Source organism: Alligator sinensis, unplaced genomic scaffold (genome assembly GCF_000455745.1).
Source record: "Alligator sinensis unplaced genomic scaffold, ASM45574v1 scaffold458_1, whole genome shotgun sequence".
Taxonomy (NCBI): Eukaryota; Metazoa; Chordata; order Crocodylia; family Alligatoridae; genus Alligator; species Alligator sinensis.
In genome coordinates, this window is record NW_005841944.1 from 320,715 (window position 1) to 335,756 (window position 15,042).

Genomic DNA, 15,042 nt, shown 5'->3' on the forward strand with positions numbered 1-15,042 from the left:
CTGGGGCCGCGGGGTGGGCGGCAGCGCCCGTGGTTAGGCCCGAGGAGCAGCGTCTTCTTGCACGGGAAAGCTTGTCTCGCTGGATCCCGGCTACACTGCTGTCCCGGTAAAAGAGCGCGCCCTAAACAAATCCTCGTGCCCTGCGTGAGCCCTGGACCAACAGGGCTACATCACTCCCACACCACCCTGTTCAGGCCTGGGGCTGTGGCCCCCAGCGCTTCCCATTTATTTAACTTTTGGGAACTAGCCACAGTCTGTGGAAAAAGCAGGTGCTGGCGCGGGTGTGCTCGCAGACATGCACCAAAAGAATAGGAGAGGAATTTAAAACTAGCTGTTTCGGTGCAAGTTTGTGAATGGTTCAGCTCTGAACTGCAGATGCTGGGTGGGGCTTGTCCCGAGTGTTAAGTCCCCTCTGGAGGCATCTCCCCTATCAGATGACTGGGGAATGCAGAGATGGGTTTGCGGTGTGCAAACAGGAAGTCGACACTTTTCAGTACAGATTAACATTGCCAGCATTTGGTGTTCATAACTCTGTGAATAAGGTATTGAAAATAGGTTTCCCAAATGGGGACACTGAATTTTTTTTATAGTTCAGTTTAAAAAAAATAAGTTTTTATCAACTGCAGTAACATTTTTGGGGGGGTAGAAATTAGCTTCTTCTGCTTTCTCTCTTGTCACCAAAAAGAGGCTGTGTAATGAGGGAAAATAAATGGTTATTGTTTACATGCATTTCCACATCAAATCTGAAACACTTCTAGTAACTTGATTCCTGTGTTACATGATCAGCTCTGACTGATGCTTGTGTGGTGACCTATGCCCTGCACAGTTTCTCCAGTACATAGTTGCAGACATAAGGAAAACACAAATATAGGCTTAAGCATTTCAGATATGTTAGGATTTTGGAGGATTTCTGTATTCCAGTGTCTGTATTAATTGGGTTGATGTGCTGCCCTATCCAAAAGCAAGATTGCTTTTTGTGATAAGGAAGGGGTTCTGTTATCTCATTTTTGGGCTACAGTATAGTAAAAATATTAAACGAATACTTTTTAAAAACAAATTTGTGTAATCTATCAGAAAAGCTATATTTAACAGTTTGTGGCCTGTAGAGGGTTTGTGTTTCTAACTCCTTGTTTCTCTTGGCATGGTGAATATTATTTAGTTCTCTAACAAAATTGTAATGTTTTGACTTAAAACATAATTTATCAGCTAGTGCATGTGGAGGAGTCTTTGTCATCCGAGGAGTCTTTGTCATCCATCACAGTATAAATGTATGAAAATACTTTTTCAAACTTGCCCAGCTTATCTGGTGCTTATCAAAATAATGTATTTCTTATTATTCGCTCTTCAGGGGCCAAAATTGCTGTACCTAGTGGTGGTATGCAGTATTGTAAATTCTTCACTGTTTTCTCCAGTATAGTTCAATCTTACGACAAACATGACTGTAAACTGAAAGGGCCTTACTCTGGTGATTTGCTGACTTCAGTTGATAATTTTAGTAGAACCTGGAAGATTGGCTACATCAGGATTTTAGTAGTGAGCTATAAAAGTCTTGGGTTGGAAGTTCAAATCCAATGTGTGTTGGTAACATAATAAAAATCATTACTGTCTTACGGCTGCTGCCTGGCCTGTGAATAGTCGGTTCTTATTGGGTAAGCATCCGTGTTACAACAACAGCTAATGCTACCAGTTACCATAGTTCAGAGTGGAACTTTTGATGCACCTCCAGAGGAAAAAAAATTAAAGAGTTTTTCAAATCTGCAGTCTCTTCCCAGTGCTAAATTCATGCATGTCCTGTACTTTTTTCCCCCCTGTGGAGCTTTGCAAAAAATAAAAAAATAAAAATGAGATTTACCATAGCACATTGAAGACAATAAATCTTCTCTGCTTAACAACACACTTGAGCGTCCTGTAAATATTTGGTTTCAAGCTGCTTTATCACCTGTCCTTTTAATCGTAAGATTATATTTAATATCTCTCCCCTTCCACATGAAAATATTTTGTTGCTTAAAACCAGAATGACCCCTATATCTAAGAAATATACTATGCTCACTCCATTCCAAGGAATTGAGTTGCAGGCTTCCTTGTTACTGTGCCAGGGGGGTTGGCCTCAAAGTTACCACAAATGTAGGTTCACATTCCATACCCAAATCTTATTTTGAGCTGCCCGTATGTTTGTTTCATTTTGGAAATTTCTGTACAAGCCTTTAAGAGAATATGATCCTCTCCAATCTCGCTTGTCTGATCTGTTTGTTTGTTTAAATTAATATTACATATAACACTTATGATTGGAGGTGAAGAGCAGGAGTTTTTCTGTTTAATTTTCAGTTACATATTGTGTGAGACTAATTCCCTGTTGGTGATGTTGTTCACATAATAGCGGTGGGAGAGAGGAACATTTAGAAAATGGGAAAACTACAGCAACTTCTAACTAAGACTTAGTTAGTTTCGTTGATGCTGTTCCCCAATCTTGTAGCAAAATGCTTTTTTCAACCTTTTGTAAGTTACCTTTAAAGTTCTTTTCTTTGTCATCTATCTCAGCTGTAGTGTTCCTATGAAAGTTTAGCTGCATTTTCAAGTAACAGTTTTGCTCTGAAGACCAAATAAAGCTGCTGGTTGTGGTTGGAAGTGATCCGCGTTCTGTACATTGTCACGCTGCATGGGGCTGTTTGTTTCCTGTTCCATATGCAGGAAAAAGATTACTGTAATACAATCAAGTCTGAAAACTATGGCTGTGCCTGTAAGTTGGTTTTACTTTATAGAATAGAAAATAAACTCAGTAGAATATCACAAGTGGGTGGTTAAAATATTCTTGTGTCAGGAAAAAGGTTACATAAAACAGTTTGTGATGCATATTCAATTAACAGTACTTAGAGCAGAAATCGGGGAAGGGTGATGCTGTATAGACTAAGTCAGGGGTTGGCAGCCTATTGCCCTGTGTGGGGAGTCATTCGACTCGGCCTGTGGACATGAGGCTTTGGTGGCAGTTGCATTGGCCAGGGGGCTTTGAAGGCAGTTGCTTTCCCATGCCACCATGGGGAAAAGCACCAGCTGCAGGTACTCTCCCCATGATGCTGTGGGTGAAAAGCGGTATCTTTGGCGGCTGATGGATCTTAATGCTCCCCCCTCTGCCCCCTTTTGATTTGAATTGGGTCACTCTAGCCTAGAGCCTAAAAATGGTGCCAAATGCTGAATTAAGTAGTTCAGGGAGGCTTCCATTTTTATAGGCTACAGCCTACTTGTTAGATACTATAAAATTATGAAAGGGGTCGGAACACCATGGATGCAGTTTGAATAAAATCCAAATAGTTTTATCTTGGAAATGTATTGAATTCTTCTAAAGTTGTGTCCATTTCTGACATTGACAATGTACTTTTGTATCCAAAGTTTTATATTGTGGCAGTGACTTCAACTATGCGCACACAAACTACCAAGATTTCATTCATCACTTAGAACCATCCTGATGTAATGCTTTTACATTGGGAAAATGTTAAATGTATTGTGGGTTTATTTTTTTATTTAATCTTTAAAAAAAATAGCATAACCATTCCAATCTTACAGCAGCCCTGCAAAAGTAAAAACATGTTACAAACAAATATGTCAGCTGCTTACAATCCTTGTAAAAACTGGTCCTGAAAATAAACATGTAAATCAGTATAAAAGCCACATCTCTATCTCATTCTCACACTTTCAAATATGCCCAAGAAGAAAGGTGTCCAGAAGGGTAACATACCTGGACACCTTATAAACATAACAGAGAAGAATATAAAATCATGAGCATCATTACACCTTATTAGTAGACTCGGTAGACTTACCTTTGCTTTGCTGGCTTTGTGTCAAATTTAAAGCATCTGTCTAGGTCTATTTATGGGTAATATTTGAAGCAAATGCTTGCAGATAAATTTAGAAAATGTTTGAGATTATATAAGTTGTACTGCAAACTGCCCTAAGTTAAATAACGCTTTAGTCATTCATGTCCCCTTCAATTTTTCCTTCGGTCATGATAGTTATGGATTCATTTTTGTGGCTACTATACTTCCTGTGAGCTCTCAGTGTTTTCCCAGGCATAACAACATTACTAATGACTTCTTCAGTGAATATGCTACTTAATGGTGAAACAGCCATGGGGAAGTTTTGTATAAAAATCTCATGACTCCATCTAACATATTTGTATATTTAAACAGTCTTGAAATTTAGCTATTATTTTTCCCTGTGATTGCTTACACAATACCATTTTGTCATTTATTGTGCAAGTCAGTAGCTTGCAAATGCTACTGACCACACTTGTAAATACTGAGAGTACTCTTACAAGCAGCCTTGGTTTTCAAGTCCAGCTGACCTATGCTCAATTATAGCTCCTAAGAAGTTGGAGGGGAGGGGCTCAATGTGTTCCAGTATGGCCATCTCTGACTCTTGGAGGGTAGAAATGCTGGGGCAGTTACCAGTGTCTGGGTTATGTAGGGTCAGCAGTGTCAGTTCTGTGTCACCCAGGGATTTTTCCATGCAGGAGAATCCTCAACTGACTGTTTAAGCTCACATTATGATGACCCCTGTGAGCTGTTTCTACTATGTCAAGGGGCCAAAGCAAGGTTAAAGCATTGTCCCAGTGTCTGTAGGACCAGCTGCGATCAGTAAACTTGAATTTCTAAGTCAGTGAAATGTACTGTAACCATTTTAACATTGCTTTCCGACCTCCATGCACTAGGGTCTGTTTAATTATTGCAAAAATGTGGAATAGTGTTTTTTGAGTGTTGGAAATTAAAATGTTACTTTAAAAATGTCATAGTATTTGTTTTCTCAAGGCTATTTAATCTGTAACAGGATTCTGCGTTTACTAATCCACTATAAACATTCTGCCCCTTTGTTGGGGGAAGAGGAAGGGAAATATCAATTTCTTCAATAGAGCAGTAAGGAATATTATATTAGAGATGTTCGTGTTCTCCTAAAACAAAACCACAGGTTTTTCCCTGTACATTTTTTTCATTAGGGGGAGAAACTGACGATAGCGTTGGGTAATTCTTTGGGACTTTTTGTTTACTTACAAAAAAAAAGTTAAACTTCCCTGTACATAGTATGAATCAACCAGCAAAATAGATTGTTTCCTCACAATTCAAGGCTTTTATTCCCAGATTTCACTATACTCGGAAGCTATTCCTATTTTCTCAGGTTCTTGCTACAAGTATTTCTTTAATATTTCCTTGCTCCTTGTGCCTCTGGTGTTTCTGCTGTCTGTCTTCTTTCATTTGCACACCTGCAGTCGTATAAATACAAGGGCACAGGACTGATAAGACCCGAGAGAGAGCTCCTTAAACTTAAGGCCTAGCCCCCTACTCAGGCTTCTGTGTGGTTACATGTACCATTGCATGTACAGATAAGCTGTTTAGAAGCAGAGTACTGTTATTTCTCTTCCCTTTTTCAAGTTGGAAGTTGGTTCTACCCTCTGTATAATGCTGACAGTATTCCAATATCTGGTTTTCAATTCTGAGAGAGAGGTGATGTCATGATACTTAGAGACATTCAGTAGCATTGTCAGACTGACTTATACTTTCCCTGGTTTGCTTTTCCCACTCATATTTCTTATCTCACTTAGGGAGCCCTTGAAGGGACAGAATCCTTAGTTACCGTTTGCAGTGTCAGTAAGAGCACTCCTGTGGATCTTCATTTTTCATGTAGTGCATTTCAACTGCTTTAAAGGACAAATATTTAGTGGATAGCAGAAAGTGGGAAGGGTGAAGTGATTAAGAATGTCTGCACAGTGATACAGCCCAGCTGCTCATGTCCAGCTCGTGTGCTGGTAGTCAGCATGGAGTGCAGCTACTGGTTGTGGAGTCTGATGTGACGTAGTCTTGAAATTTAGTGAGTCCGTGCAGGCCAGACTTCCAACTGAACTATGGAAAGATAAATGTTTTCGGTAAAAGTAGTAGTGCCCTGTACCCTTCCCCCCCCCCCAATGTATGTACTTGGGAACAGAATAATACTGGTACTACATGGTTGAAAGATGGGTCTTTATGTGTTGGCTTTGAAACTGATAGCTACATTTCAGAGTCACAGCAGCGACTAAAAACGTACTTGTCTCCCTTTTCCCTCCATGTATGAAATAATGTCATGGGGTGGAAAATCACTTGAATCCATACAAGGTATTACCCACATTCAACATTTAGTTACAAGGGCAGAGTTGGGGGGATGGGGGATGGACAGCAGCTGCAGCTCTGACCCCAGGCTGGGGGTTGGAACTGCAGCTACTGCCCCACTGTTGGCCACCACTGCTTATCTGCCTACTGGGACCCTGGGCCAGAGCACATGCTGGCTCTGGCCTCCATGTGGCTATGTAACAGTGGTGATGGCAGCTCTGGCCTTAGCTTCAGCCCTAACTCTAGCTTCAACTGCTGCCTGGCCAGATGGGAACCAAAGTCAGCATGTCCTCCGTGCTGGAACCGGAGCCAAAGCTGTGGTGTGGGCAGGTGACAGAGAGAAGAAAGTGAGTGGGGGGCACGGACCTGACAGAGGGTAGGTTAAGTGACTGGAGGCAAGGTGTTTGGGTATGGTGCTGGCACAGCACTGGGCAAGTGGCAGGGAGCAGGTTGTTGGAGGGGGTGCAAAGGGAGGCAGCATTGGGCGGGGCCCATGGTGCGGGAGAAAGGTGGCAGAGGGGTCAGGCTATTTATTTGACTTCCCTATCTCCTGTCCTTACTGCCTGCCCCCTTCCTGCTGCTTGACCCACTGCAGGGGAATGAATTTAAGATGGCCCTCCAATAATTTGGTTCTGTACATGGAAAATTATAACAAATTTATCATTTTTCTGTGTCTAAAATCTAATTATTGGGGGGTCGTTTTAAATTTGAAGTTGTCTTGTATTCTGATAAATACGGTAATGCAGCCATCTCAGTTGAATTTATGCTTTTTAATGTTGCCTGTGTATAATCAGCTTAACTCCTACTTCTGTCTAAAAATTACTTGCCTGCTGCTAAAGGTAACACCAAAGGTTATTTTACCTGGAAAAAATGGGAAAAATAATTGAACAAGTGGTAGTAGCGTAATATCAAACAACAAATCTGGTGCAAGTAATATTGTAGTAAATAAGAATATTACTGGGGCTAAGTGCACAACAGATTGTTTGAACAAAGTCCAAGACTTGCAACTATATTTAATTTATAGTGTGACTGCAGTTAATCCATTCCTGTTCATTTTTGCTGGCTGGCTCTCAAAGAGAAATAGGACTTTTAATTCTTCCAGATTCAAACTCTGTCAGGTGAAGACACATTTTTTGTTGTAGGCCTTTTCTGAGTCCTGTCCTTACATGAGCTCAGCTCTCATTCACCCTGCAGAGTGCTTTTTCTTCTCCTGTCCCCTCCCCTGGTAGTATTTTGTAGATGGTGGGTTCCCTAACTGGTTTAACATGACAATGTCTAGAGTTTCTATAAGGTATGTGGCAGAGATGGATATTACAGACTTTGAAACTAAGCTGAAGTTGCAGGCCTGTTGCAAAACTTTTCTTCTTACCCATCCCAGAGGTATTTGTCTGGTTTGGGAATGTGACCATATCCATTATGCAGAGGATGAAACCCTCCCACTGCAGGAGGAGGGACTCCAGATAGTTTGCTACTGTTGTATTTCAGTAGTAGATGATCTAGACCCGGTGAGCTCAACCTCAAACCCATGGACTCCCCACAGATTGGGAGATTTGATGGCCAGAAAGTGGTGGCTGGATGGGGCTGGGCCCTGCCTCCTTTTTCCCCCATAGGGCCGGATTAGGGCTGGGTCATGCCCCCACCCCCTGCAGGGCCCGGTGGAAGCCAGGATGCCTCCTGCTCCCCTCCATGAGGCTGGATGGGGCTGTGCTGTGATCTCTCTGTGCTGAATTGGGACCAGTAGCTGGATTCAGCCTGTGGATGTCCTGGGCACTGCCCATCTGGCTCTGCTGGCCAAAAATGTTGAGCACAACTCATCTAGACCTTAATAAGGAGTAGAAGGCAGGGCAGGGTAGTACCCTACCTTGCCTTGCTTGCTGCCTGATTTCAGATTAACCCAGCTAACTACCTCTCTCTGACCTCTTTCCCTTTGAACTGGGGAAAGTAAGGAAGTAATTTTTTTACAATTATCAGGAGCACCAAACAGGTAGCTGAAGCGGACAACACTCCTACAGGAACATTACTATGTTTCCTCAAGTTGCTGTGCTTCTTCCTTAATCTTGCTTAAAATCAGTGATTATCCTTTTCAGTATATTTGGATAGGAAGGTCTTTTTAGGACTGAACACAGTTGTTGAGACACTGTAGATTCCAGCACAAAGCATCATTTGAGCATATGTCAGTGTACCTTTGAACATTTCATCCTATGCATTATCTTGACTTCTTGTAACACATACAATGAACACTGATGGCTCTGATTGATTATTATGTGGTTTGGTAGCTGTTGGACTAAGAAACAAATACACTTTTCTGCACCTTACTGGTAAACGGGACATGAAAAAAATCACTTTTGGCTGGGTAAGCAGGCAACTTTTATGGAATTATGCTATTGAGTTCTGCAGAATTAGAACTTTTTTAATTAGATGACAACACCCTCTTCCACGCCCCCCACACCCTTCTTGCAAGTATATTGTGGGTGTACAGGTAATTTTCCAGATGTGAAGGCAGTACATAAGCAGTGCAGCGTTGTTGTTTTTTCTGTCTGTAAACATCAGCTATGTTACCATCAGTGCTCCTCATAACTTTGAGTAATTTTTATTCTGTTGATGTTCAACAGAATATTTTCATTGCTGTTTGTCATTTAGATATCTGTGAACTGGCAAGAATTGGGTAAATTTCCTTCTGTTTTTCTGTCAGTCAGGAATAGAAGCATAGATAATGAAGGTATTCATTAGTGCACAGGATTTGGACATTTAGTGGTAATGTGGAGAAGCAGAGTTGCAGTTTTCTCCTGCAACAGCCAGGAAATCTTAGAATGGGGTAGGGACACCAAAAATCCTGCTTTCTTTCTAAAGCTATGGGGTTACCTGGTATATGAAGCTAGTTAATAGCCAGAATTAGATTTGAAGTAGAGGGTCTCTGGCAGGATCTTGGAAAATATCCTCATGCTGGAATATCAGCACCCTTTCTAAAATGAGGTTGGGACTCTACTGAAAACTGTTTGCCATAGCCAGTGATTCAGGAATGGCAGTCCTTGGCTAATAGTGTTAATCCTCTGGCTTCCAGGTATTCAGCAAGTTAGAAACTCTCCTGTGGATTCTGGAGAAACAAAAGTAGGATAAATTACACAAGGTGGAATATGACAGGAAGAAGAGAAGAAACTATATGGAAGGAGGTGGAAAATGTAGGCTGGGGAAAGAAACTTTGGGGAGTGCTGGGGAGACAAGGGAAATGGGGAAACAACTGAGTTCAGAGAGGGGAAACTGTTTCAATTATTCTGGAAAAGGAAAAACTGGAGTGAAGCTGGTAAAGGAAAGGAGATTTAAGAAAAGCACAAGAGATACTAAGTTAAAACCTAAACATAATTAATTTGTAAACCCTGTATGTAGTAGCCCTAATTAGAATAGAACTCTTCAACTATTAGTAGTAAGGTGGTGACTCCATTGCGTTCCTGTTTTTTACCATACTCCAAGTAAAATCCTCTTTAATGTCATCTTGATTGCAGAGATTGCAGGTATGATTATAGAAGTGGACTCATTTTTTCTTAATTAAAGACGTGAGATGCGTTGTAATTTTTAAAGTAACACTGAGCCATCTTAAGCCTTGTAAAGTTTTGCCACTGAGTGAAAGCTATGCCTTCCATTTTACTGTGCTCCCCTCTTTAACTAGCTGTTCCTAAATTGGGAGCCAGCCATTAATTTACTAACACACTGTCTTCCTGGGAAACTAAAGATTAAACTTCATTTTATGTTCAAGATAAGTCATTATAAATATCAGTTGGTTCAAAATTTTTTTTCTTCCTATGCTAGCATATTTATCCTGATAACAGTAAGATTTATTTAATCCACACATATATCAGATTTATTAATACAATTTATTTTAATGGATGCGCTTTTATATAAAATCATAGACTGTCTTAATTGACTCCTTGCTCTTCTCAAGTTAGAATTTCATTTTTACAAACACCACTGTCTTGTGTTCATGATGGCTTACATGATTAAGGAGTGTGCTCTGAAATATTTAATAAATATAGGAAAAATACCCAAGCTAATTTCTGTTAAGAGTTCTTGCTACTTTTTGGGTACAGGTTTCCCTTGCTTGATGCTGCACATGTGTTCCTGGAAAACGGCGCATAACTCAAATTTGCATAAAGGGAACCCACTTTACAGTGTAACAGATGGGGATATGTTCCAAAACCTTGACTCTACTGACCCCCCAGACTCATTTCTGCCACTTTTACAGGACAATTTTGGTACTCGCCAACAGCAGACAGTACACATAAGCACAAGGCAGTATCAATGGGGATGGCAACTACAGAAACGCATGTCGCAGAAAATGAGTGAGGAGCACATCTACACAGGAGACTATATTTTGGTGTGCGTCACTCCCACAATGCATTGCACAAAGTAGCTGACTGGGCTTCCACCACACCGATTGCATAAGAGTGAATTTACCTCCCATATAATGAATTTTTGGTATAAAAAAGGTCATCATATAAGAGTGAATTTGTACATACAGAACCTGCATAAAGCAAGGGAAACCTGTACAGTGAAAAAGAGACGCCTGCTATGCACCCTGATAACATATGAAATAATTTGAAGTTTTTAAGTGTGTAATTTATTCGTACCTTCCTCCCTTTTAGTTCTGCATTGGAAAGAACTGGAACTCTGAGCTGGGATGAAGGATAGCATTAGTAAAATAAACATTTATTATCTAAAGTTTGGGGTTCTTGATATTATACAGTATTTCATCTTTAGGACTCCAGTTGTTTATGGAGTATAGAATCAAGATACTGATGGGTTACTTTGGAAGGTCTTACTGTTAATAATTCTGTTTTTCAAGTCTTAAAGTTGTTTTTCTATAACGAAATCTAACTTGAAGTCACTTAGCTCTTTTTCCACCGCCTTTAGTTATCTAATGCAGAATTCAGTAACTGAAGCATAAACACTCTTCTTAACATTTCTTTAATCGTCATTTTGGTCCTGAAACTTAAACAATTATTTTAATTTAAGTATTTTTCTTTTAGAACTTGATTCTGATCCAGAGATCTTGATTAACAGAAGTAATATTAAATGCAAGCCATTAGTCTTCATTAAACTGCTTGTGGGTAAGACTTGTTCATGTGCTTGAAGGGTGCAGAATAGCTGGTTACTCCAGATATTTGATACTATGACAACTGGAGGTGCCTTTTTTTAAGACCTGATGAGTAGTTGCAAATGGTTGTTCGCTGTTTAAAAAGTCATCAAGAAATGACTAACTGCAAATTTACAAAGACTGCAGTTTCAGTTGTAAGAGGGCTGTCTACATTTTACAGGTGAGCAGTGGTTTCTGGCTGTGGTGAGTTTTTCTTTTCCCTTCATTGACAGTATTAGTGGCCATCTTTTACATCGAGCACTTCCAAAGTCTTTCAGCTAAGGTGAATTAACTTTTTGATTAAATTTATTGGAAAAATACCAGATTATATAATCAACATGGGTCTTGTTTCAGATGGCATTTCTAATTCATACAGCTACTTTCATGTTTAGTTAAAAGAATTCCTCTCTTGAGGAATGTTGAAATGAAACTTTGTACGCAGTCTTTGACAAGCGAGTTTCTTCAAGCAGGATGTGCAGAATTAGAGATTTGTTTTCATTCATTTCAAACAAACTTAATCTTTGCTTGCTTCATTGTCTATAAGGAGTCAGTGCATCTTTATCTTACTGGCATCTTACTATTGTGTACACATTTTTGTGTTTCAGAGTTGTTGAGATCATTTCTTCTGTTGAATGAGTTGCACTGTTTTTCCCCTGGAGTTTTGAGTTCCTTTTATCAGCTGGATTAGTGATACTGTTAGGGCTATTGCTCATTCCGTTAAACTTAGACTTAAGTACTTGAGCATACAGGCTTACAGCCTGTCTTTTAAAGCATGTAGCATCCACTGTTTTATGAAATTAATGAAAATAGTTTACAGAAAGTTCATTTGGTCCAAAAGTATTGCTTAAAACCAGGTGGGTTTTTTTTTTTTATGCTACTAAGGTCTGACTGTAAATGCCAGCAGTCTAGGTGCTTCTGAAATTCAGATTTTTTACTTCTGTGGTGTGCATATTGACAGTCTAGACTTCTGATTGATAATAAAAGTCAAGTATGTTGATGATTTTTTTTTTAAGATAAAAGCTCTTTTGAAAAGACAACCAAAGGAATGTTTCAAACAACACCTTATTCTCTCAGATGGTTTTCCAGATGTACTTCTTGCTAACAGCACTAATCATTTTGGCAATGAAGACAGTGTGCGCTCTGCCAGGGGAAAGAAACAGAAAGAGGTTCATATTCCATTAGTTTCTTGCCATCTTCCTACTAAAAGAAGAACAAAATATGTAGATGCACTTCAAATCTTTTAGACTTTTGAATTTAAATCCAGTATTCTTAACCTTTTGTAACAGAATGCATATTGTTGAAAAAAATTCAATATTTGGTTTTTCAGTGGTTTTGCTGTCCACGTGTGTGTTTTATAATGCTGCTGATGCAGGACTTTCTGTAAGTTGTTTCCTAAAAATAGCTTTTAACTGACCTTTATGAAGTAAGTAAAGAAGAATAAAGCTATAGTTACAGCAGTCACAAAGTTTTTTAAATTTGAAGAAATATTGGAATATTATAGATGGATATAAAATTCATCTGATTCAGTCAGTTCTGCATTTCATAACTTTCAGTAAATATTATTTCTCTCCCATGATGTGTTGGCAGTTGTGGTCCACACATGATATTATTCCAATCAGAGGGATGTAGGCCAACATCCCTAGTTGGAGCATTAGCTCTTAACTACCCTCCAACAGTACACCATAATGGGGAATGAATGTTAGGCCTTTCCTATACTTAATTAATTCTCCTGGTGAGAAGTCACTTGCTTCTGGTGGCTCTGTGTGACTATTGCAGCAGCTCTGTACCAACAGAGTATGAAGCGCACCTTAGAAAGGCACCTGTGTAAGAGCCCCCTAAAGTCAGCATAAGGCGTGGCTGGGGCTACAAGTGCCTTCTGCTGGACTGCAGCAGAAACAATGAACACTGGAGAAGGATAGCTTAGCAAGTTAGAAAGCGTTCCTTGCTGCAGAGGTTTGAGCATAGATATGCTCACAATTTTGCCAGTAGGACATGGTAATATAGTTAGGCCTGAGAGAGGTTCTGATTGGGCTGACACTGTTTGTATTGGGAAAACTACATGGAATTAGTAACTTCTTCATTAACATGTTTTTCCCCTGCACCTCTGCTGTGAAACACTAAAATTACCATGCTAAAATCATAACCTTAATCATGAGACATAGTAGCATTCTCTTGTGTGAGCATGCATGTGCGTGCACGTGTATGCACGCATGCATGCCTTTTTATGCAAAAAAAAAAAAAAAAAAAAAAAGTTAGCGTAGTCAAGGTTGTTTTGTTTTTTCAAGGTGAGTTCCTGAGTTTAGTTTTCTGCTTTATATTAATAGTCTTTCCACTTTATCAGCTGTTGTTTTTGTTTTTTAATTGCATTTTAGTAATAAAACTGATAATTTGAAATGTAGATAAGATTTGTAGAGTAAATGATATTTAGGATCAAATTCTGTCTGTTATATCCATATGTGGCAGGGCCTAATGTACCATTTTTATCAATTTCTTTTTAACATCTGTTCTATGTTGATTTTTAAAAACAAAATATTACTGCTGATACCTGCTAGAGACTACACATACTTACTACACATACGTGTTAGTAAATACAGTAAATCATAATCAGCTAGATACAGGGAGATTTTTTTTTCCTGTTGAAAACTGGCAAATGTGACAAGTAGCCTTCTAATAGCACAATACCTCAGACTGCTGGATTTTCTTCCCTGTTGTATCTGGGTTAAGTTTTTTAAAGCCTTGTACTCTTGTTTGTTTTTTTTCCTTGTCTTTTGGGCTGGTTAAAGGAAAACTGAATTGCTAAAGCAAAAGAAAATTGAGAGTTGGCTGTACTGTATAGTGGCAAAGTAAGCAGGCTGTGGATGTCTAAGCAGTAAGGGGCTATGTCAGACAGAATGTGGCAAGCTGATATGTTGTCCTGTTTGGTGAAATGCAAATGAAGATGTCTCTTCCCTAAGCTGTCGAGTCCAGCAGTGCCTCCCAGCTCCTGGATTTACATGAATCTCATTATAAATCCTGATGCAGAATGATGGCTAGTGATTCTGTACATTTTTGTTTTTGTTGTTTAGTTTTATTTTGGGGGCTTCTGGTTTGTTTTAAATCGCATGCCTTTTTTTTGGTTGGGGATAAATGCTCTCTTTTCTTGGCAAAGCTTGAAGTGCAGCTAGTAACTGGGTGGCTTTGTTGTTCATCTGAGGTCTGCTTCTTGTAGCTAGCTAGTAGTACTTATCTGGAAAGTGCTGGATTTCAAAATAAATGAGGGATTTGCTAAATGTTAGCATGTTATATTTGTTTAACCTTTTATTTTTCACTTTTCTTAAATTTATTTAAGAATTATTTTCCTTTTTATTTATTGCAAAAGCTATCCTCAAGTATTTATAAAAAGGAAAGGAACAGGAGTCTTGCTAAAACTTTGAAGCTATTTGTTTGATAAAATATTGTAAACATTGCTAGATATTCTTATTTAAAAATAGGTTACGTAATATGTAGAGTGAAAATGAAGTCAGGCTTTTTGTTTTACTTTTTTACCCCTTTCCATTCATATTATAGTTAGCAATTATGAAGGGTCTAAACATTAGCTTGTTGGTAATCAGAATACCTTTTCAGGATACCCAAAATCTGTCATTAGTCATGCCCATGCAGCCAAATGTAATTGTTGTCCCCAAATGGCAAGCCAAGGCAATTTTACAGATTACTGGAATCCTTGAAGCATTGACCATTTGGGTCATTAGGAACACTCTTTTTAAGTAGAGATAGCTATTACACTGTTATAGTGCTGGCTCCCTTCCT

At 39.2% G+C, this 15,042-nt stretch overlaps 1 protein-coding gene across 11 annotated transcripts in view; it reads left to right on the forward strand.

The window, feature by feature from the left end:
* The window catches only part of TJP1 (tight junction protein 1), a 346,374-nt gene that overhangs the window by 215,404 nt on the left and 115,928 nt on the right, over positions 1-15,042 (forward strand). The window contains exon 1 of one of the 11 annotated variants that reach the window (XM_025199477.1): positions 17-106. The exons of 9 other annotated variants lie outside the window; for them this stretch is intronic. Coding sequence is in view for 1 of the 2 variants with exons in the window: in XM_025199475.1 (XP_025055260.1) it covers positions 2,726-2,737 (12 nt within the window). In the remaining variant the exon portion in view is untranslated. Of the gene's footprint in view, positions 1-16; positions 107-2,710; positions 2,738-15,042 lie in introns of those variants that run through there. One more of the 11 variants, XM_025199475.1, reaches the window with a different exon arrangement.